General features: G+C 43.2%; 2 protein-coding genes across 28 annotated transcripts in view; both read left to right on the top strand.

The window, feature by feature from the left end:
• Positions 1 to 6,235, top strand: part of PLCXD2 (phosphatidylinositol specific phospholipase C X domain containing 2) — a 57,386-nt gene extending 51,151 nt beyond the window's left edge. Inside the window, exons 4-5 of one of the 2 annotated variants that reach the window (XR_009351140.1) lie at positions 56 to 620; positions 1,564 to 6,235. Coding sequence is in view for 1 of the 2 variants with exons in the window: in XM_059164194.1 (XP_059020177.1) it covers positions 56 to 215 (160 nt within the window). In the remaining variant the exon portion in view is untranslated. Of the gene's footprint in view, positions 1 to 55 lie in introns of both variants that reach the window. The other variant, XM_059164194.1, reaches the window with a different exon arrangement.
• A 4,699-nt stretch (positions 6,236 to 10,934) lies between these two features.
• The window catches only part of PHLDB2 (pleckstrin homology like domain family B member 2), a 220,871-nt gene continuing 209,090 nt past the window's right edge, over positions 10,935 to 22,715 (top strand). For 7 of the 26 annotated variants that reach the window (XM_059164158.1, XM_059164160.1, XM_059164157.1 and 4 more), the window contains exon 1: positions 10,940 to 11,202. The gene's annotated coding sequence lies outside the window, so the exon portion shown is untranslated. Of the gene's footprint in view, positions 11,203 to 22,715 lie in introns of all 26 variants that reach the window. The other 19 variants (XM_059164180.1, XM_059164182.1, XM_059164177.1 and 16 more) reach the window with 11 other exon arrangements.

The following is a 22,715-nucleotide window of genomic DNA, read 5'->3' as shown; positions in this document are numbered from 1 at the left end:
TCCATTTCTGGAGGAGTCCTTTCAACTCTACTCTCTTGTTCTGTCTCCCATGTAGGAATCTTCCTGCCATCCTGGACTGGGTGAAAACTCAGAAGCCCGGGGCCACGGGTGTCAACATCATCACCTCTGACTTCGTGGACCTGGTGGACTTCGCCACGACTGTCATTGAGTTGAATGACCTCCTCCAGGAGGACAGAGCTCTGGCTAAATGCTGATTTGATTTTTATTTTAGTGTTGACTTTGTTGATCCAGGCCAGAGTTCTGAAGGGTTTCCTGTTAGGACGGCCCCTGGCAGTGATGGGGAAGGAGGAGGGGGAGGGCATTTTCCCCTCTTCCTAGGGCCATTTGGATAAAATTACAGAGCTTTCAGTTGCATTTTTCCCAAATGAGACTTTTTAAAAAACTGAAGTCCAAGGGAAGAAGCAGGTTTCGTGTGATCAAAGTCAGGGTCTCCCCAATGGTTCATGATGCTGAATGTAATGTGGAAATGGGGTCTCCAGCTTCCTTTGAGTGTCTTTGAGTTGACCCGGTTTCCTGCTGTCTTCCAGGATGTTATGTGTGAGCCTGTGAGAAGACTGAACCAGAAAGGCACTCTTAGGCAAAAGAATGGCTCATGGCAGGTGTGGAAGGCTCTGTGGGGTGGCTCTAACATCAACCTGGGGCTTTGAGGGAGAAAAGGGCCAGCACCAGTTCTCTCTGGCATGCTGAATGTCACCACTTCTTCCCCGGGAGAGTGAGACTTTGTCATCAGGCCATTCCAGCCACAAGCTGTTCTTACATAGCTTCTGCTTGGGAACTGGGCACCTTCATTCTTTGGATAAACCATGCATATTGCCTTTGGTATCAAAATGTGTTTCCCAGTGGTAAAACATTGATTCCTTTCAGTTTCTCTCGGCCCCTTCTCAAAAGTGAAAGGAACAATGGTGGGAGGTCCTTTCAGTGTGGGGCCCAACAAGAGACAGACATGCATGTGTGCCGCATGCCGCATTTCTTTGGTTTAATCCTCCAAGCTTTTCCCAAAATGGCTGCTAGGTAAACTCCTGCCTCATTTTGGCAAAGCCCTCTTTGGAACGGCATCTTCAAGCCGGATCTTGGAATTGCATTTCATTGCCATCTGCCGAGGACCCAGGTTTGCACTGTGAGGCACAACGCTAACATTCACGCTAAGGGAAGGCGTCTCGACCGTGGCACTGTGGAGACAGCCACAGGATGCATGGGGAAGTGCAATGGATTTGAGGAGGAAGCTCCGAGAGGGTTTGGAGCTGTTCTGTAACTCCTTGAAAACCAGACTACCTCGGGGACATTCAGGATGACTTGTGTGTCATCGAGTGAGAGATGTGCGGTGTTGGAACATTTCCAGTTTGTGTCTTGATAGCTCTACTTCTTGCAGGTTGTCTTGAGCCTGCTAATCGCCACTGCACGAGGGCTGTGACACTCAAGAGGGGATTTTGTTTTGTTTTGTTGTTTTGTTGTTTTTGAATGGATAAGAGGTACTTATCTAGAGCAAGCCCTCTTGTGTGTATATTTATTTATTTTTTTATTTATCCATTTATTTATTTATAGATCAATTATCTTCAGTGCTTCTTACCTCAAGAGCACTCACAAAGGAGCTGCCTGAACTTTTCTCACCCAGGTCACCAGGTCGACGCTGCCCTGCTCTTCAACAGGCCTGTGCGTTTCAGGACTGTGAGTGACCTCTGAGTGACCTCTGACTCGCCTACAGATGTTCCCAGCTCCCCTAGTCCTGTTGGGACAGTGTGCATTGTGTGAGTGTGGCCCAAAACAGAGAAGCCCCTCCCGGGCCCCAAATGGGGGGCCCAAGGATGCAATGGGTCATGAAGAACCCTCAGTTCTTGAGGGAGACTCTCTTATAGAGGGTTGGAAAGGAAGGATCTAGAAAGAAAACTGGGCATGGGTGTATGTACATGCCGATGCTGCTCAGATCTGTCTGAGGATCCCTAAGGAAAGGTCACCTTTGGATTCTTAAGGCAGAAAGATAAACATGGACTCCTGGACAGATGTGTGTGTGTGTAAGGACCATTGGGCTACCCCCCCAAGTGGCTCGCCATTCCTCCTCTGCCAGTGTTCACGGCTGTGTGGCGGCAGGCCCTAGGGGTGAGCTCCCGAATGCGCACGCGCAGCTCGCACTCTTCCAGCATCTTTGTCAAGTCGGTTCATCCCTGACCTTTCGCTCCCGCGGCTGAAGGGGGGTCACAACAAATGCCTCTGGGAAAATCTGGCGTAATTTTTCCTTGTTCTTGCATTCGAACCCCCACTCCGAAAGGTTTCTGGGATTGTACTGTCCATTTTTAGGGCTTTCCATGGAAAGGAGTAAGAACAGAAGTGCCCTCGCTTTTTCAATTGTTCTTCAGTTCTGCTGTTGAACACCAGTGACAAGCTTGGAAATCCCTGGCCTACCCTCAGGATTTTATTTGTGTTGTTATTGTTTCATTTTGGTCTTATTTTTAACTCTTGATTGATTGCTAGGGACTAGATGGTCTCCCCTCTTTTAATCCTTTGTAACTTGGCAAAGAGATCAGGAGGCAAGAGGAGAATTACTCTGCTCTGTTTTATTTGAGCCTCAACTTTGTCCAGGTGCTCGGTGCTATGAGGCCAGGTGTGTTGGCGGGGACCTACATAGGATGCCAGTGACACCCAAGGGCTGCTGACTGTTCAGTGAAATGTTTACTTGATTTTTTCCTTTCGTTTTAAAAGATATAATTGCACTTCACTTGGGTTGTAACATTTAAGTGCATCTCAGTATTTGCCTGGTAAGAGAAAAGTCATCAACCATGACACAGAAGCACAGGAAATGGTCCCAAGGTCATGGGCATGGAGTCCTGCTCTATGCGGCAAGTGCAGGTGCGCGCCCCTCCGTACTGCTCTGGGTTGCCAGCCTGGCTTGCATTCTCAAATTCTGCCCAGGAGTTCTGGGAGATGGGAGCAAGATTATTTGCAGTTCGCCCTTGTTAAACACCTTTGAACTGACAGAATCTCTGCTCCAAGCAAAAGTTGTTCAACATATCACAAAGGAGGTATGCATTCTGCTCTTGGACCTAAGGCCAAGCAGGAGACTCTGTGATGGGACAGAGGAACAATAGACTTTCGGTCTATGACATAAAAATGATTGACCCAACCACATCATTTATTCTCACAAGATCAAACAAGGCTATCATGCTTACTCAGAATTCACTTCCATGGTCAACTAAAGAGCTACTTGACTGAGTTAAAGAGGGCTTTCTTTTCACAGGATTTGGGGCCACAGTTCTTCTGAAATGTAGGCTGAGTTTTTCATGAACTCTCTGGACCATTCGCCACATTTCCATGGCTTTGTCGCCAAGGGGACAATCACAGGTTTCAGTTAGATTAGAGCACTGTTTAAAGGTTTGAACTTGGAGCCTCTAAGAGGTACCACTGTGGTTTTATGGTCACAGAAGATATTCTTAGGGCTGGAGAGAGAAGTCAAGATGGAACTGATGGAAGGGATGATAAATGATTGTGGTTTAAATCTTAAACTAATGGCAAACTGAAGGGGGTCATACCAAGAACTATTATATATATGCTGTATGAGACCTCTAATAATTGCATTTAGTTATTTCCTCAGCACTGAGTCCAGACCCCTGACTTCTTGAGAATAGTTAGGCCACAGTCCAAACCCAGGATTTTTATATAAACTCAAGGAAAAGCACAAGATCTGAGCCCAGGTCACGACTAATCTTAAGAATCCTAGTTCTTCTTCATGACCTCACATTCACATCACAAAGTGGATGTTTCTGTTCACGAAGGTGACGTGGTGAATCCGGAATGAAATGCAGTTTTGTCGTGGTCAAGATTTTGTTTCTGTTTTTCGGAATCCTGCCATAAGAAAGTGTCCCCCAAAAAGATGTGATTACAAAGTGGTAAGAAAGTTTAGTGCTAAGCTTTAGTGCTAAGCTAACGGTGGAGAAACAGAAGAAATTCCAACTGAAATGAAATGGTTTCTCTTCATGGAAGCACTAGGGCTACACAACTTCAGGCCATCTCATCAAATGAGTTCATGCCCCAGTGAAGTTTTTGTAATGTTCTTTATTGGCTGTAAAGTATTGTAATGTTCTTTACTGGGAGGTTCTGGGAAACGGAACAGGCTAACAAGTAGGTCCCAGCCATGAGACTTCTCTCTCGTGGCTTTTCAGTTCAGTGACCCTGTGCTACATCTGCCTTGGATCCTTAATCTGGAATAAAGATGCCGTCTGCCACATTAGTGCTGTTCTGCAAACCTTGGTGGACTAGCTCCCCAAAATATCAGGCCCTTTATGGTTAAATTATATGTCTCCTATTCATTCTTCCTGTGCGAAGAAATGTGTGAAGAAATGCTATTTGGGTTCATTTCTCAAAAGTGTGGTGTAGGATGATGGAACTGGCATGACTTTCGCGACTTTAGTCATCTGTCGAATGAGATGAGTGGAGCTGAGTGAAATCAGCCGGCAAGCACTCAAGATCCTGAGAGGTGGGCTTTCCCAAGTGCATGCTAAACGGTCATGTTATGTTCGAGGGAATGAACAGAAACTGATAACATCAAATATCCTGACAGGAAGTTTTGTTTTCTGTGGCATAGAACATGGTTGTCCCTCAAAATTCTGCTACCTTCCCTGTCTTCCTTGGCCTTCTGCCTCAGATGGCTTTCTAGTATTTGCCATCACAACTTTGTCACTCACAAATGTCACCTTGGGATACACAGAAGTGAATTGGTTAGGTGATAAGTGATTTAGCTGGAAATTGACTCTAATTCCCAGTGATCATGAACAGCTCTTTACCACCCCAGGAGACGTACTATCTCCTTATCTTCTGGCTTCCCCGGCTTCCAACTAGAAATATTGACATTAAAGCTACTATATTGCTTCATGGACCCTTAACCCAGAAGAATACAGTAGAGAATGCTACTGATATTGTTGAAATTGTGTTTTAATATGCTATAAAAGTATTCTAAGATAACTCTTTCGATCCTGCAGTGGTTATAGTGTTCTAGTCTTTTCTCCAACAAAACTTATTCTTAAGAATTTTCAGACTCGTTTCTAAGCCTATGTAGTTTGGATACAACATTTTTTTCTTCTCTTCACTGGGAACTCAATCCCACAGTCCACTGAGATAACCCCATCCATAGTCAAGAGGCATTTTCCTCTCTCATTCCTTCTGATCTCCACAGAAGACCATTTTCCCCTCTTGTCTCTTGGGCATCCTTTAATGTCTGCCGGTTACAATGAATAACAGAATGCTGGCAAAACTTACACAAAAAAGCACACGCATTCGATGATGGCCAAATGCATTCTTATCATGGTGGTAATCGCCCCGTACTGTTCCTGAATGCGTAATTCTGCCCCCCACCCCCCCACCACCACACACAGAATCTGATTGGAACTCAGAACCGGGGGCCACCGCTTCATTCAAATAGTAGGAGCTGGCTCTCGAGCATGGAGCCCAATGAGAAGCATAGCACTTTGAAGTCAAATAGACCCTCAGTCGCTTTGTATATCTACAGTTTTACATTGGCTGTTAATTTATAGCACTAATAACACTGTGGTCACGAATCTGTAGTATCAATATGATAAATCTTAGAACATATTCTAGAAACAGTGCTACCTGGCTGCTACTGTACTTTCTGGCTTATGCCCCAGTATTAATAAGTATCTTATACAGATTGCATATGCTTTGTTCATACTGGATAATATGCCAACTGTGATACTTAACCTCACTGATCGGCACTTAAAAAACACAGAGATTATCATAGTGAAAATACATCTTGGTCAATTCAGATGACATGTGAATCTGAGAAATATTCTATTAGATATTATGTTTGTCCTCTAGGCTTGTTTTGTATTACAGTGCATGCTGTTTGCTAAGTTAAGTAAAAAATAATAACAATAAACTATACCAATTAAAGGTTAGAGTGAAAATTATATATAATTTATCCTGCTTGGTACTCTGAAATGTATTTTGTGGCATAATTATCTTATTCACACACATTTCACTTGGCTTTTTCCCCCCTAGGAAATCATTATTCAAATATATTTCTCCTTCTTTCTTATAAACTGGATCACACTGCTTAATTCAACCTAAAACATTGTAAAGCCGGATTACCTCATTTTAACTGTGAAAAAAAAAATTAATAGATATGATGACATAATGTCTTTTCTTGTATTTTATTTGAACTACCTAAATAGGCTTAAACCTAATAATAAATATAAAACTTCAGCAGGCATTTTCCTTGTTTCTGTGTGCATTTTATAATGGGCCCACTTCTAATATTTTTTAAAGGCTAGAGGTTCAGCATCAATAAGCTGCCTTGTCATATGATATTGGGTGTAGACCTATGGGAATTGGCTGACCATGCCCGCAGTTCCCAAGACGAGCATGAAATGTGCATGCATGCTTGTCACCCGTGCCTTTCTGAGCTTCACCCCCAACGCTTTAGCTGTTTCTCACAGACTTAGGCCAGGTCCCGCTGACCTCCATATTCTTACCAACCACCATCTCCAGCCCACATTATTCTGAGTGACTGCCAAATGCCTGGAGATAGAACAATGCAGAGCAGACTATGTGTCTGTGCACACACATAGTCAGCAAGAGTGGGTGTCCAGGCCCTGTTGACAATGAAGATTCCAATATTTTCCTTGTTCCTAATTCTTTTTAGTAGAATACCTGAACCCACTTAATTTTGGTAAATTTCTCTTTTTGCCCTATGCCTTACAAAAATAATGCATTGAGGTGAAAGTCCTGTGTATGAATTTAGTAGAGATGAAATTAATTCCATGTTAATCATTCATTTCATAGAGTTGAATGTTACAATAGCTAATTAGGGATAATCACATTTCCGTTCAAGTTAATGTAGCAATTGAAGAACATGTCATGGTCAGATTTTTCACCTGTATTTCTAGTGTCTATAAACTACCATACTGTCCTCTGGTTGGCTTTCATACGCACCACGTTCAGTCATTCCCACTTGGTTTTAATAAAAAATTACATGATGAAGATAAGGCTGGGTCTAAACATAGACAAAGCGGGTGAAACCTGCCTGGGGTAATTGCAAAGACTTCACTGGCCGGCCTCAAGTTCTGGACATACACTCGGGTTGAGACATTACTCATGAGAAGGGAGCTAGTGTATTATGTACCAATGAATATTTCATATTGTAATTGGGTTCTGAATGTTCTATTTAGCACAGAAGCTATGGCAACAAGCATTTCAGAGATGCACAGTCCTGCGTTTCTTCTATCCCAACTCTAGCAAGTTCTGGCTGTGTAACTTTAGGCTAACGTCTCTAAATATATAGGATATAGGACTAATCACACCTCCTCTGATAGTTTAACGAGAAGTCCACATAAGAAACTATACAGAGAGCATTTTAGCCCAGAGCCTGGCACTCAGTAAATTCTCAAGAATAGGTCTTAGTCTTAAGACTGAGGGTGGCGACCTTCCTCCCACTCCTCACAGTACCTGGCATGATCCCTTCGCCATGGCTAACTTCTAACTCTTGCGTTGATTGGTAAATGATTTAGCAGAAACTAATTCATACGAAGGAGCACAGATAAATTCAGACAGTGAAAGAGAGGTTGCACGATCACTGGACCAGCTCTGCTTGGCTCAGGGAGTGAGTGGGGTTCACGCCACTGGTGGTATGCCAGATGATGTGGGGTGGAAAGTGGCCCCATCCTTGAATAGCATTCATGTCATTAATCATTTAATCATCTGGCTGGTAGAGAGGGAAGTCTCAGCTGAGTGATGAAATCCCCACAACCCTTGTCTTACCTAGCAAAAATTTTTAAAAAGGCAGTAGCCTCCAGGTAACATTTAATACCATTTTGTTTGCATTGTATTAATTAAATGGTTCCCTTCTCTTTATGGCAAGTGATACTGGGTTTTTCAACGGTGATATAAAATTTCCTTTCAAAATAGATTTTTTAAAAAATTCCGCTGTGAAGCTATGGGAATGACCTTTGTTTATGATCCTTTCCAGGTTGGAAAAAACTGCAGTTGATTCTTCTGCACACTTTGGTCAAGAACTGGGTCTGGATGTGCTCTTTCCGAACATCCTTAACTAAAGAAATAAGTATATAAACAAACTATTTGAGACAGAACATCCTCTTTTTTTACTCTACATGTCTCCTGTAGAAGTCCTTACCCCGACCACCCTCTTTACCAGCCATCCTGTGTGGCAGCATAAAAGGGCAGGATAGAGGTGTCCTAGTCCCTTGGTCCTGCTGACAGTCACGCCCTGGGGTTACACACAGTGTAGACAGCAAACCCCACTTCTTTGACTTGGGAAGTGAGTCCTTTTCTATGAATCCCTGAGGTTAGGATGCTTGGATGCCCCAAATTTTTGTTGTGTATGTGTGTGTATTTTCTTCCCCCAAAGGAATTTTTCTTGATCAGCAGTATGTTTCTTTGTTTATCCCTCTGCAAATCTGCTAACTGGGACTGAAGGAGTGTTATTGTTTTTAAGACTTGAAACCTTTCAGTCTCAGGGAGGGTAGAAAGTTGCAAGGGAGGGACAGTGGCTAAAGCCCATGTGCCTCAAACCTCACCCAGGACAGCCTGGGCATGTGCCAGTTAAACAAAAGTGCTAGTCAGGCCAGGCTGTTTACACAGCTGGGCAGTGTTTTTGGAGAGCCTGGTGGGGAAAGGGGGACAGAGGACTGTCAGCCTCCATCCAGTAGCATCATGCAACTGAGAGAAGCCTTAGGCAAGCAGATGGCTTCAATCTAAGGGGCCTGGTGTCTAAAGAATGGGATTTATCCTCTGGAGAAAGGCTCCAAGAATGTCTCTGCTTTGTGGCCTAAAGTCTTTCCTGCTTTGATCCTTAGTGGGTGTTTGCTCAACCTGGGCCTAGCAGTCCCATTTCTAGGCTTCCATTAAGTGTCGGTAGTTCTGGAAGAAGACATTCGATTGCCTTTTGCAAAAGCTTCCCCCTCCCCAACAACCTTGTGGGCCTAGAACTAACTTGCCACACATCAGAGGTGTCGGTGGGCTACCTCAGTGGGGCCAGAATACCCTGACATCGCACACAAAATTTTGGAAGCATGTGTACTTCTTTCTAGTAGGGCATCTGTAGCTCTCCTCAGATTCTTAGAGGAAACTATGATCCTAAGAAATGTACATAGCACTTTCTTTCAAGTACCTGTGAGAATGAACTACCATTTAAAGGCTTTTAAGCAAGCAAAGGCAGCCAACATAGGCCTTGGTCTTTCCTATTTAAAAAAAATGAACTAAACTAAGACTCATATGAATTTGCTGATTCCGGGTGCTCTCTTTCAAGAGGTAAAGTTGAATATAATAAGATAAGAAGAAACAGACTAAGCAAGTCCAAAAGACCCTAAGGGTTAGTTAGGTGGTCTCTGGCATGAGAGGGCGGTGGGAAATGGGAAAAACCAGACACACTGGCAGACACGGAGGTGGAGGTGGCGAGGCGCCCTACCCAAGTCTGAATACCACATTTCAGAGGGAGGTGCACAAATTGGAGCCTTTCCAGAGAAAGGCAGTTAGGAGGGTGATGGGTCCTGAAGTCGTAACACATGAGAAACTAGGGATATTGAGTTTAGAAAAGACTGAGGAAATGATGGGGATATCATCAAGTATTTCCAAATTATTACATGACTGAGATACTAGAATCTTATGAATTTAGATGTGGAAGAACCAAAGAACTTTTGTCCAGGTGCTAATGTTACACAGGAGAGAAAACTGAAAGTCAGAGAGAAAAGACTGGCCCAAGGCAGAGCTGGAACTAGAACCTGGTCTCTGAGTTTCTGCCCAGTGTCCTTTCCAACATTTGCAACTGACTCCTGATATGCAGAGAAGAGCTAGAACTCATGAGTTAACATTTCAAGAAGGCAGAGCTTGGCTCAATGAAAAGCATTCCTAGCTGAGATCACGAGCTCACCATCAGGCAGAGTATTTCTGAGAGAGTGTGTATTAGTTTTCTATTGCTGTTATAATAAGTCACCACAAGCTTAGTGGCCCAGAACAGCACACATTTGCTGTCTTTCAGGCCTAGAGTCCCAGGTCTAGAATGGGCCAGCAGGGCAACATCCCTTCTGGAGGTTCTAGAGGAGAATTCATTTCCTTGCCTATTCAGCTTCTAGAAGCCAATCCTTGATCAGTGGCCCCTCTCTGTCTCTTCAAAGTCAGTAGCATAGCATCTTTAATCTCTTTCTGGCTCTGCTTCTGTCTCCATGTCTTCTCTGATTCTAGCATCTTACAAGGACCCCTATGATATACTGGGTCCACCTGGATATTCCAGGATAATGTCCCACCTCAAAATTCAAAACTTGATCCCATCTACAAAAGCCCTTTTACCATGTAAGGTGACATAGCCACAGACTCTAAGGACTTGGGCATGGACCTCTTTGGGTGCTCTTAAGCCTTTCACAGAGTACTATGGAAAGTGCATTGACATTGATACAGTTTTAGAACAGTGAGTTCAAATCCTGTTTGAAGGACCTACTCACTGCTTGACTAGTTAACCCCTTTGAGCGTCTGTTCCCTCATCTATTAAGAAAGAATAAAATTTCAAGGTTACTATAAGGATTTATGCTACTAGATATATAATGCCTAATATATAGTGCATGTTCAGTAAGTGGCAGACAGATTTGTTCAAGGAATTTCCAGATGATTCTCACCAGACAAGAATTCAATAGAAGAAACTCTATTACATGAGAGCGTGGCTAAAGTGACCTCCAAATTCTCTTCTGAGATTGCTGCAAGAAAAAGAAGTGAAATTAAAAGGATTTTCCTCCCATATATCCTCGTCTACATCACAGATCCAGTTGCAAGGTCACTGCTTTTCTGGATAGTAAATAGCTAACAGATCTGGTTTCTGCCTCCGCCTGTTGCTATCGGGCTTGAGCAGAACTAAGAGCCTGGTCTGGTCTGTAATGATTGGCCAGACCAGGCAGCTGAGACCAGCACAGTCTCCCTCCTTCACATCTGTCAACATACCTGATTGCAAGGAAGTCCCAGCTGGTGACCGCTGTCTGCAGGGGCCAGGGAAAGCAGGAAAGCAAATGGAGGGGAACACCTTGATTTGGTGCTTGAGGAGAAGTGAAAGCCTGTGTTGATGCTTCTTACCAACGTCCCAAACTCTTGAGCGAGGATTGGAACAGTCGTGGGCCACCACTGCGGAGTCAAGACAGAATCTGAGAGGAGAATCCAGATTCTAAAACAGCAGTCAAGGTAAGCGACCTGTCTGGTCATGGGCCATTCCATTAAGAATATAAAACATGCACTTTGCCTAGTGTTGTAGCCAGGGTGTCTCTGATGACGGTCTGTGGAAGGTCTAGATGTATGTTAGCTATGGGTGCGTATCAAGAGAATTCAATCATTTGTCCACCAACATATTTTGCAAAGCGGACTGTATATTTCTTCCATCGTCGCTCCCCTTTGAAAATTGTCATTGTTCCTCTATATATTTCAAAGGTTTAGAAGGTTTTCTGTCTTTTGTTATAAAAATCGTATGTGTGATTTCTTGAAATTCTTCCACTAGTCATGGCTCTTCAAACATGACTTTGTTCCAGAATTTTGTTTGCATGAATTCTTTCCACTTTCAAGATTTAGCACAACAGTTGGCATTATAATTCTGAGGAACACACTGTCCAGAAAGCTGCCAAACTCTAAGGACAGGATCTCCCAGGAAGCCATGTGCCTTTTTCTGCCCTGGAACCTAAGGAGTTAAAAGTCTTGAAATTGTTGGAGCAGAATCAAGCCTGTTTACCTAAGCTTATCACCCAGGGCAGCCAGGTCAATCATTTACTGATGAAAGGCTGTTTCCTAACTCTGGCAGAAGACCACTAAAGCCTATGCCTAACTATCTCCACAGAACAGACACAAGGCAATGTAGCAGGTACCACTCACTGCCACCAGAGCCTGTATTCTCTTCTGACCAGAGACGTTTTTCTCTTAATCAGAGCTGTAAATGCCACAGGGTCCGACCTAGCTCAACAACAAATAAACATGAACAAGACTCCTGTGCAAACTGAATACTTGATGTCTCCTCCCTCAGGAGAGCTTGTGGCTTTGAAGAAGCTTTCCCTACTTCCGGAGGTCTACAAGGGAAAGATAGACTTGAGAACAAGTTACTAAGTGACTCTCCAGGGGCAATAAGATTATTAAGTAATTACCAAAAACCATGGAATTTTTCCCCTTCAAGTCTACACATTCCAGAAATATGTCCTTTTTAATAAACATGATCCATCTGCTTTAGGTCTGACTCCTCCAGAAAGGTTGTCATATTGTCATTCTATATACTTGTCAGGTCTGTGCAATGGCTCCGAGCTCTTATTGTTAGAAGCCCTGGTGGTAGAGAAGCCCTATTTTTCTAAACTCCCTTTAGGGAAGGGGTTGAGTTGTTTACTCAACAAGGTAACGTCTGACACTGTTTTTGTCAATTATTTATGGAACTTAAGTGAATCCCCTTTAGTGCGGTTTGTGGCCAGAATTTTTGTGTGGCTCAGGCAGTTAACTCGATGCAGGAGTGAAGGCCATTGCAGAGAGTGGCCCAGACACAAATCCCATGTGTGATTCTGGGCGAGTCTGTGGCTAACTCCCAGGAATGTGGTGAGGAATTATGGAAACTGATACATTTCTGTGAAGATATTAACTCTGTAAAATGTTAAGTGTGCGTCTGGCTGGCTTCCAGAGAATGTTCATAGATAATGCATGTGAAGGAGGTGTTTTGGGGGGGGGGGCGGTGGAGAGTGTGTCAGAACATTCCAGTCTATTGGCCAGATTTACCCACAATACCCTAGGCTGCCTTAGGAACAGATAGGTCTTATCTATCCTTTCTGCATAGCATCCAGCTTAGGCCATAATGCTGGTGGCCCTTGAGAGTATATCCAAGCTTTTCTTCCCATTTCATGCATATTGGATATTAGGTGGCAGGAGGTTACTCTTGAGATTGACTAAACAAGGTACACAGTAGTATTCCTTATACAAGTTAGGAAGTTAGAAGTCAGAAGTTAATTAACTTGCCCAAGTTCACTCGGTCAGAGGCTGAGCCAGGATTCTACCAAATTCTTCCTCATTCCCAATCCAGCATTTTTGCGAAGCGGTCATGGAGTTAAGCACATGCAGGAATGTAAATCGTGGGTGTGTGGTCATTGTTGCGGGGGAGGGGTCACTAGGAAAACAAAGCTGACTAACAGAGTCGGTGGTTCTCCACTGGGTCGTGGATTGCCGTGCCCAAGGCCAGCTGGGTCCCACTGTAACCAGAACACCAGCATTGACTAGACAGGACCTTCTTTGAGGGGAAGGAACGGGAAGGAACAGGGAGGGAGCAAAAGGAAGTATCCCAGACCTAGTAGTCACGGTCACTGGAGCCTTCCTGGTCCTGAATATTTCTTAAGAAAACCCAGGGAATTTTCAGACTAGATCGCCACCCCTTTCTATTCCAGAGATTCAAATTCATGAGCCCCAACTGAAGTATGATGTTTGAACCATTTCCAGGGAAACAAATGACACTATTCCAATCCTTCTCCAGGAACTAAGAAAAATAATTACAATTTCACTTCATCTCAGCTCCTATCCACTCATCTAAATCCATGGGACTTGGGCAGAAAGAGGCTTATAGCAGGAGGACCCTTCATCTATCACAGCAAGGCTCCTGGTAGCTGTGACCCAAAGAGACCTGTGTTAGCCTGGAATCCAAGTGGCTTGTTGGTGTCATTCAAGTGGTAAATGAGTAAGGTCTTCCTCTCCTACCAAACTCCATTTCATTTCTGTTCAGACACATCCCCAAAATTCCAGTAGCTATCTGGTGGAAATTCCACCACAGCCACAATTCCCGAGCATTTACAAGATCAAGATAAAGAAATGCCATGATGAGATGTGGTTGGCTAAACATCTCTGAACAAAGAATTTCTTCTTCATACTGACCTACCTCATGCATACCTCAGCGTGTGATAGCAAAGGCATTACACATAGCGATCACATTGCCAAGTCCACTGAGTAGTGCCATTTTCTGAGACAGCTGACTGCACATGAACTGTACTCACATGCTATCATTTTTGTGACCTAAAACATTAGGGTAAGAGAAAAAGTTGGAACTGAAATACACAGCCTCATAATATTTCACCTTTCTCCAGGGTCTCTGATGACCAGGAAGTGAACTACTGCCTTTTATCTACATTTCTAAAATTTAATCCTTATAACAAACTTATGCAATTTGCTCAACTCATGCATATCGGGTAGCTAGTAAGATGAAGTGAAATTTAAACTGGGGTCCATCTGGCCAAAGTCCATGCTCTTTAGCACTCTGTTTTGGAAAAAATACCCAATGGTATCTATGCTATTTGTATTCCAAGTGTAAAAGAGTGTAGAGCCCTTTCTAAATGATTAGCTTGGATCCTCAGAATATACATTTATGGGCGCCTGGGTGGCTCAGTGGGTTAAGCCACTGCCTTCAGCTCAGGTCATGATCTCAGGGTCCTGGGATCTAGTCCCGCATCGGGCTCTCTGCTCAGCAGGAAGCCTGCTTCCCTCTCTCTCTCTCTGCCTGCCTCTCTGCCTACTTGTGATCTCTCTCTGTCAAATAAATAAAATCTTAAAAAAAAAAAAAAGAATATACATTTATGACTCCCTCTCCCAGGTGTTCTTAATCCTATACAAGCATAAAACCCAATATCAGAGTAGTTTCCCCCTCTTCCAGGAAAGTAACAAGAAAACACACACACACACAGACAGACAGACAGACAGACAGAGACAGAGACAGAGAGCTCACACTCAGGTCAGCATTTTGATCCCTTTCTGAAATGGCGAAAGAAAATCATCCTTTTCTCCTGACTCACAAACATGGTTTTGTTGATTTATTTGATTTTAATGTAACATAGAGACAAATTTTTCATTTACTGTCCCAGGACTTTTTTTCCCCCACAGTCCAGTGTCTCTCTCTGAGAAAGGGAAATATGTCAAAACTCCCCATTGGTTTTCTTTCATCTCATCACAGCCCCATAAGGGCGATGTCATTTTCAGATGACATCCTTTCACATAAGGAACCCTCAAAGAAGGTGAGTGCCCTTCTCAATGTCACTCAGCTCCCAAGTCCCATAGGTCTCGCAGCTCCCAATTCTTTGCTCTTTTTTTCTACTACACAAGCAGTTTTCTGGGTTTTTCAGGCTCACAGATGGTGAGAACGGGACAATACAAGCCATTTCCTGAAATTAAAAATTCCAACTGACCTACAGAGCCTGTTCTCAGGCTACGGAGCCCTACTCAAATGTTGATTGCTTTGCTTTTGTCTGCGATTCTATCAGGTCAGTGTGATAATGTTGTTACTCTAATTAGGTTTTCACTGAGTAGTGGAAATGAAGATACTAATTGATACTTAATAAAATCTACTTTAAAGGCAAAAGCCATTCAACCCATGCACCCATAAGCAAAGTTAAGAGATCAAAGCAGTTCTAGCTAGGCGAAAGGTCAGAACCCGCTGTCCTCTGACTGGTTGCCTGCCTGTGGGGTGGTGTATCTGGGTAGGGTGTCCCTTGATATAGAGAGTTCCTCTCTTACTTACCCATCTGACCAGAGGTGTCCTGTGATCACGTAAGAAAACCTAAGGAACTCTTCCTGCAGACTGGGTATCTCTTGTGGGTGGAGTCCCCATACCCCTAGGAGCCAGCTAAAATTATAGCAGGCATTCTTGTGCCCTGTGAATTTCACTTCAGTCTTAAGATGCTCTGAGGAGTCAGGGAGCCCTGTATCAGTTCTGCATCTGGGGGGCAGGGGACCAAATGTTTTTATTCCTAAATGCTTCTCTGGGAACTGCTCCTGGCTGGCCATCTTAAGTCTCCTTCCCACGTGATAGTCTTGTATGCATCCTTACTTTGGGATTAATGTGTATTTCCATTGCACTGTTTGTCCCCACCTCTGTGCCCTCAGAGACTCTAAGGGTCTTGGTGTAGGAGGACCCATCCACTTGGGGCAGTAAGCAAACAGGGAGAATGAAACTTCTGCCCTGCCCCACACCAACTAGTTCCCCTCCTCTCTACAGTTCCAAGGTCAAGTTTCCCTTGGGAGCAGTTAGGGAACTGAAGGTCACAAAAAGCTGGCAATGCACCGTGCCTTGGAGGGTTTCCCAGAATGCAAAATGAAAATGAGATTGTTTTCACATAAGACTTCTGTATTTGGAGGACAGGATTCAAACAGTTTGAATCTGCAGTTTCACTGTGCACTTAGGTAACCCCCACAAAGTCTAGTTGTTTTTCCTTTCTTAAAGCCAAAACAATATCAAAAATACTTCCTGGAGAGAACTCCAACTAGGCAGCATTCTTTTTTGTCATCGCTGAGCTGATGTTTTCAAGGATTCATATCTTAAGATAAGCCTTATATGGTGTGTTTAGCTGGGGCTCTTGTGTCTTTCCGTGTAATAATCGCTGGCCATGGGGCCCTACTTATTGTAATCTCATTAGATGGCACAATGCACGCAAGCTGAAAACTTGTGATTAGTAAGCCAGCAGGTTGTAAAAAAAGAAAACCCAGCAGCCAAGCAAAGATGTTGCAGTGAAGAAGCAGACGGTAGGTTTTCTATGACCTGAAGAAAACCAGTACCTCCTTCCTGAAAAGATACACCTTCAAGTTCAAATACATGTATTCCACAAAATTTAGCTTTATTTCCTGGGTAGGAATCCTGAACATAGGCAAGAACCCATGGATAGACCTCCTAATATCTGACTGTTCTCTACCAAAATTCATTTCATCTGGTTTCTCTTTGCAAGATGGAAGAGCCCTTGACAAGAGGTATCATTATGGAATACTGCTGTGTTGGCAATTTGTAGTCCAACCAATAGAACATAAAACTTAGCCTGACAGAGGCACCCGGTTCTGACTCCACCATTATCTTGCTCTGTGGGTTGGTGCCAACTTTTAAACTTCTTGGTGGTGACTCAGTCAGTTTTGATTCTTTACTCTCTGCATCTTCACTGTGAATAACCACAAACATTCATTGATGGGGTCATCCTCAGTTCTGCTATCGTCACTTATTCTTTCCGAGAAACATGTTAGACACAGTTTTTGAAACAAGTTTAGATAATCTTAAAGGTTTTAAATTTATCTAGTGAGCCAAACCACAGCCTCCTTAGAGTCCCCTGTTTGGGACTGTGTGTGTGTGTGTGTGTGTGCACACACATACTTTTAATTATTTGTACAGTACTCTGGGGGTGCCTGGGTGACTCAGTCGGTTAAGCAACCATCTCCTGATTTCAGCTCAGGTCATGATCTCAGGGTCCCGAGATCAAGCCCTGGCTCGGGCTCCAAGCTGGGCATGGAATCTGCCTAATTAAGATTCTCTCTCTCCCTCTCCTTCTGTACCTCCCCCTGCTTTTGCCTTCGCGTAAGTGTGCGTGCACATGCTTCCTTTCCCTAAAAATACAAATATTTGTACAGAACTCTGAAGATGATGAGTTCTCAATGTGTATTCATTGATGATAATAAATTAGTGGTTGACTATAAATTTTGTAGAGAAAGTAATTTTTTTAAAGAAAGACCTTGTCATTGCCAGGGATGACTAAAGAGAGAAGGGGAAGTGTTAACCTGTGGTGTGGTGGGCATGGTGCTTTGAAGATTATTTGTTCTCTGGTGGTCCAGTAACAGAATGGCCCAACAGAGTGGAGACTGCTTTGGTCTGATGGTACTGTTGCAGCATGCTGGTTATGGGACATTGAGGAAATCACCTCAGTTCTCTTGGTCTCAATTATCTATTCTTAAAAATGGAGGCTAGAGGAGGACCATGTATGATTTTTTATGGTCTCCTCTAGTTTTCATATTGTGTCTTTTATGAAAAACTAGAGAAGTTAAGATCAACAGTTCCTTTAAAAAGAAAATAGACAAACAGTTATCTTCTCTCTTGAGCCACTTTCACAATCTCTTAGGTAAATGAACTGGGGGTATAAGAAACTGCTGAAAAGATCTCAAGAATGAAAGTCCGAGGCTGTTAGAAAATTGGAGAGGGTGGGCATCGATGTTTTCTGGAGAAGGAGCCTGCCCAGCTGGAAAAGAGAGGTGACCACTTCTGAGTTCTGTCCAGTGCCGACCCTGGCTGTGACGCTCCACTTCTGTGTGTCACTAATGGGAGCTTCAGCGAGCTGGCAGTCATGATTATTATCCTCCCTTTATAAATAAACGAAAACCCTTAAAGGTGACACGACTTGCCCAAGGTTACAGAAGCATGGCAGTGTGTCAGATGGAACTGTGTGTGTTGGCGACATTATAAGCAAAAGGCAGAAGAGTGAGGGGGAGGTCTGCACTTCTCTTAAGTTCACAAAACAATGGTCAAGGGCTCTGGAAGAGCTTCAGGTTTGCTTTGGATGGTGAGACCATTCTTGTCCTCCTGCCCCTCCCAGAGACCCCTCCCAGCTGCCCTGCCCAGGGTTACTCACCCAGGTAGTTGCTCACTGGGTGCTGGTGCCCATGTCCCTACTTGCAAGCTTCATGAAAGGCTATTTGTAATGAAGAGAAGGCACAAAAAGGAAGAAGAATGCATCAAAGATCTTCCCCGAGGGCTTGAACTCAAAGGGCAGTGTTCTTGGGAGAGACTCCAGTTTCCTTCTTGTATTTTGCAGAAGTGAATGGTCATCACAATGACTGACAGAATTATGACGTTCCATTCCAAGCGTGGATAATTTTTATTTTTCACCTCTGGGGTTATTTCACTCCTCTCTGCTCTACTTCTCCCACAAAAAGGAAAGAATAATGCTTGTTCACTGTGACGATGAGAAAGCAGCCCAGGGCAGTACTGTTCAAAGGAAACTGCTAATCTCACCAGACACCAAGGCAGGACTTTCAAAGTGCTAGTAAAGAAAGTGTGCAGCATCCTGCCCACCCAGGTTTCCTTATCACTGCAGACCCTGCCCAGGGAGTTCTAAGGCCCTGAAGAACCACACTCACAAGTCATGGCCAGGAACTTCTGGCCCCACAAGAAAAGCACTGAAAGAAATGAGGCATTAATGGACTCGTGTCTCGGCAACATTCAGAGGTTGCATCACTTTGCTGTCCATTATTTATTTATTTATTTATTTATTGGTCCCTTTTTAATGATGAGAGTGGGAAAGGCAGTATTGGTTACTATCACCCAGGGATCTCTGGTAATTTTGGGGGTAATGGGTGAACACCATGAATTCAGTAAGAATAGGCTGATGTCCTGGCAGGCTCCTCAAGTGACTTTCTTTGTATGTTACTGAGTTTTGACACTTTGCCGTCTTGACTCTATTTCCAATATCTAACTGGCTTCTTCTCAGGTAGTCTCTTGGCGAAAGCTATGGGTACCACAGTAGTGTATACTTGATACTGCTCACAATCATATTGGCTAGGCTTACTTTTTAGAAGCCACAAAGCAAACAGCCAAACACCAAAAGTCACCCTTGGGTTGCCCATCAAATACCTTCTGTTAAGGCAGGATAGGAAGAAAATCAGCTTATGATTCAACAGTGTACCAACCATTATGAGGCCATGGAACCCAAATGGCCCATGAGTCCAAGAAACATCATCAATGTCACATGTAGCTCAGAAACAGACCTCAGTGTGTTACCAGGAGACAATCTCATCCATTTTCTAATGCTGATAGCCAAGTGACCAAGCACCAGTTAGTACTGTCACAGCTCCTTCTACAGAGTCCATGAGCACACCATCACTTCTTGAACTGAACTGAATTCCCAATATTGGACTGGATTCTCCAGCCCTGTCCATCATCTAGCAGAAGAAAAAGCATTTCAGGAGCAAAATAAGCCCTGTTTTCCTACTTCCCAAAAGCCATCTGGCCATTCCTACATCCACCTTTTGTCCTCAGTCAGCACACAGTGAAGCGAGTCAGAGTCCATAAGTATTCTGTCTGTGTCCATCAATCTGCCAGACAGTGAAGGTAGGGAGGGGCTTATCCAGTACAAACTTTCCCGAAAATGAAGAGTCTGTTCCTAATAATCCCATTTTTTACAGCCTACTAGTCTGAAAGGCAAAGAGGCAGGATTTTGAACAGAGGAGATTTTCATGCTATAAATCTTCAGGCATTTGGGGGCACCAAAGGTTTTGATGTAATTGCAGTAAACCTAAAATAATTTACAAGTTGTGTGTGTGTGTGTGTGCATGCACGCGCGTGTGTGCATGTCTAATGCATGGAAAGAATTTTAACAGAAGAGAGACATTAGATCAGTTTTGCAGAAAGAAAAATCTTTTATTTAAACTGTTCCCGGATGTAAACTGTTCCTAGATCCAGGTACTTGGTTAATTTCTAGAATTAATTAGCAAATATCTGTCCAAAACATGGACTTACAAGACTTCTATTGATAGTATAGCTCTTCTCTAAAATTGCTGTAAGGCATTTTGATCATTATTAGAAAAGGCACACTACAGGAAGCTTTAGCATGTAAAACATTCTTCTGAGATGTCTACATAAATCTCAGGGTCAGTTAATTATATTGAACTTTATATGTCTTCAAGCAACTCTTGGCATTCCAAATCTCTATCTCGTATCTTATTTTACATGACTTTTAAAGTAAGATTAACCAATGAAATTTAAATAAACCGATCAATGGTTACAGTGGCGGAAGCATTATTTGGTTACGTTGTGTGCTTAGCCCAGTCTCCAGACATATTTTTTTCTCCTATTCTTCAGACAGTCTCTCTGACCATGTCTGGTTATGCTCAATCTTTGGCTGTTCCCCTAAAGGGATTATCTAAGGGTCACCATTTTTCCTCTTTGAATGACTTTCTGACAATTCCCACTGGATACTACTATTTTTTCATATCAACTTACATGAGAAATTATTAATTCCCACTTGGGGAATTCCCACTTGGGTTGGCCCAAGGCCATAACAGCATGTTGGAATCAAATATTTTCTATTGTTCTAAAACAGATCCAATAAAAAGACATTTATAGAGTGCCTAATATATGCTTGACACTCTGCTAAGTGCTATAGATACAGAAAAGAGTAGCCCACAGTTTTTCCCAGAAGAAGACCAACATCTTGTAGAGGAGATGAACCAATGAGGAGCCAACTTATCCTTGTGTGAGACTATAAGGGCAGTGACAGCTGAACACAGCACAGAAAAGTTCTAGATGAATGCAAAAGACCTTCAGAGAAGTTAAGGTCCAAGTGGTATTCTAAAGAAAAGGAAATTAGAATCTGCATCCTTCCTCTTCAAGAATTCAGACTTTAAAGGGAAAGCTCCCTCCTTTTCGAAATTTGTCTATCCTTTGAAGGAGAAAATACAAGAGTTGAGATAGTAGTGGTGGCCATGACTAAGGAAGTTTTGATTCCCTGGAGAAGGGAGGTAAGAGAAGGGTTCAGAGAGATCCCTCTAATTGAAAAGGCAGGGACAGAAAGAACTAAAACCTCACCCTGAAATAGAGCCAGTGCCTCATTCACATTCCTTGAACTTGGAGCTTTAATTTAGAATCATTTTCTTTAGCCCAGACCTCACAACCTCTCCCAATCCCCGGGGACCTTTGCCTAGTGAACTGTCTTGCTATAAATCTGATCTCTACCCAGTTAGGACTTAAATTTTATTTATCCTGGATACAACTTTAAACAGAAACAAAGAACAAAACACTTGAAAAATTCTAGCAGAGAAGTCTTCTGATGTCGGCAGTTGGCACCAGTTTGGAAGCTCAGGGCTAAGGGATAGTGATGACCCACGCACACCCATCCCAACAGCCTCCATTGCCATCAGAACTCCAACTCTGACTTTAGTATCACTCAGCAGAACCACGAGGCAAGCCGGAAGGGTAAGCTTAGTGGCAGGAAATCCTTCTCGATTTTCTTAAGTTGGCTTAGGCAAATCTTTAGTGTGTAAGTGAAAATTTTCACCATCTAAGAACAGTGCACCTGCTTTCTGAAGTTGGGGCAACTTGTTGCGGTGTTGTCTGATTCCTTTAGAAACTCAGATCATAAGTCACCCTCTATGGACCAAACCACATGTTGGTTTCATTCTTTCATCCATTGAAAGAAAGAATATATGTAAGAGTTATTTAGGACAGATTTGACTACATAAATACTTAAAACCCCTTTTACAAATACCATAAAGAAAGGTAAAAACAGAAACAGTAAACAGGAAAATATATTTGCGACCTAAATAACGGAAAAGTTTGCTATCCATGAGGAGTACCTGCAAATCCATCCCAGCTAGAAGCTGAGCAGAGAATGAACGGACAGTTCACTAAAGAATGATAAATGATCATTTATAGATAAATGATCTATAATCATCTGAAGAGCTGTTTAGGCACACTAAAAATGAATAAAGGCAAATTAAAATGGTGAGATAACATTTCCTTTTGCGAGACTGGCAGAACTTAGGTAACACCAGGCACTGGTGAGCAGGTGGGAAACAGGTGCTTTCACTCACCAAGATGATACAAGTAGGAATTGCTGCAACCTCCTTTTTGAAAGGCAGCTTGTCAAACCACGTAAAAATGTCTCACGGTGGGTAATTTCTGACTTAGCAAATTCACTTCTAGGACTTGCTTTTAGACAATAATAAAAGAGTGCATTAAAAATCTCCCATAGTACACATATATCTATGTAAGGGTTGTTGATACCAGCAAATTTTGCAAAGAGCCTAAATGGTCATTGGAGAAAGACCTGCGGCCGCCACACCTGCACGCGCGCATGCGTGAGGGTGCCGGGCAGCCGTCTCCCAGGATGCGGTCCGTCCAGCAGCCCAGGTGCAGAGCTTGAACTCTGTCACCAATAGATCCGTGATTAAATTTA

This window comes from Mustela lutreola, chromosome 2, assembly GCF_030435805.1.
Source record: "Mustela lutreola isolate mMusLut2 chromosome 2, mMusLut2.pri, whole genome shotgun sequence".
NCBI lineage: Eukaryota > Metazoa > Chordata > Mammalia > Carnivora > Mustelidae > Mustela > Mustela lutreola.
This window is presented reverse-complemented; position numbering and strand designations above follow the sequence as displayed.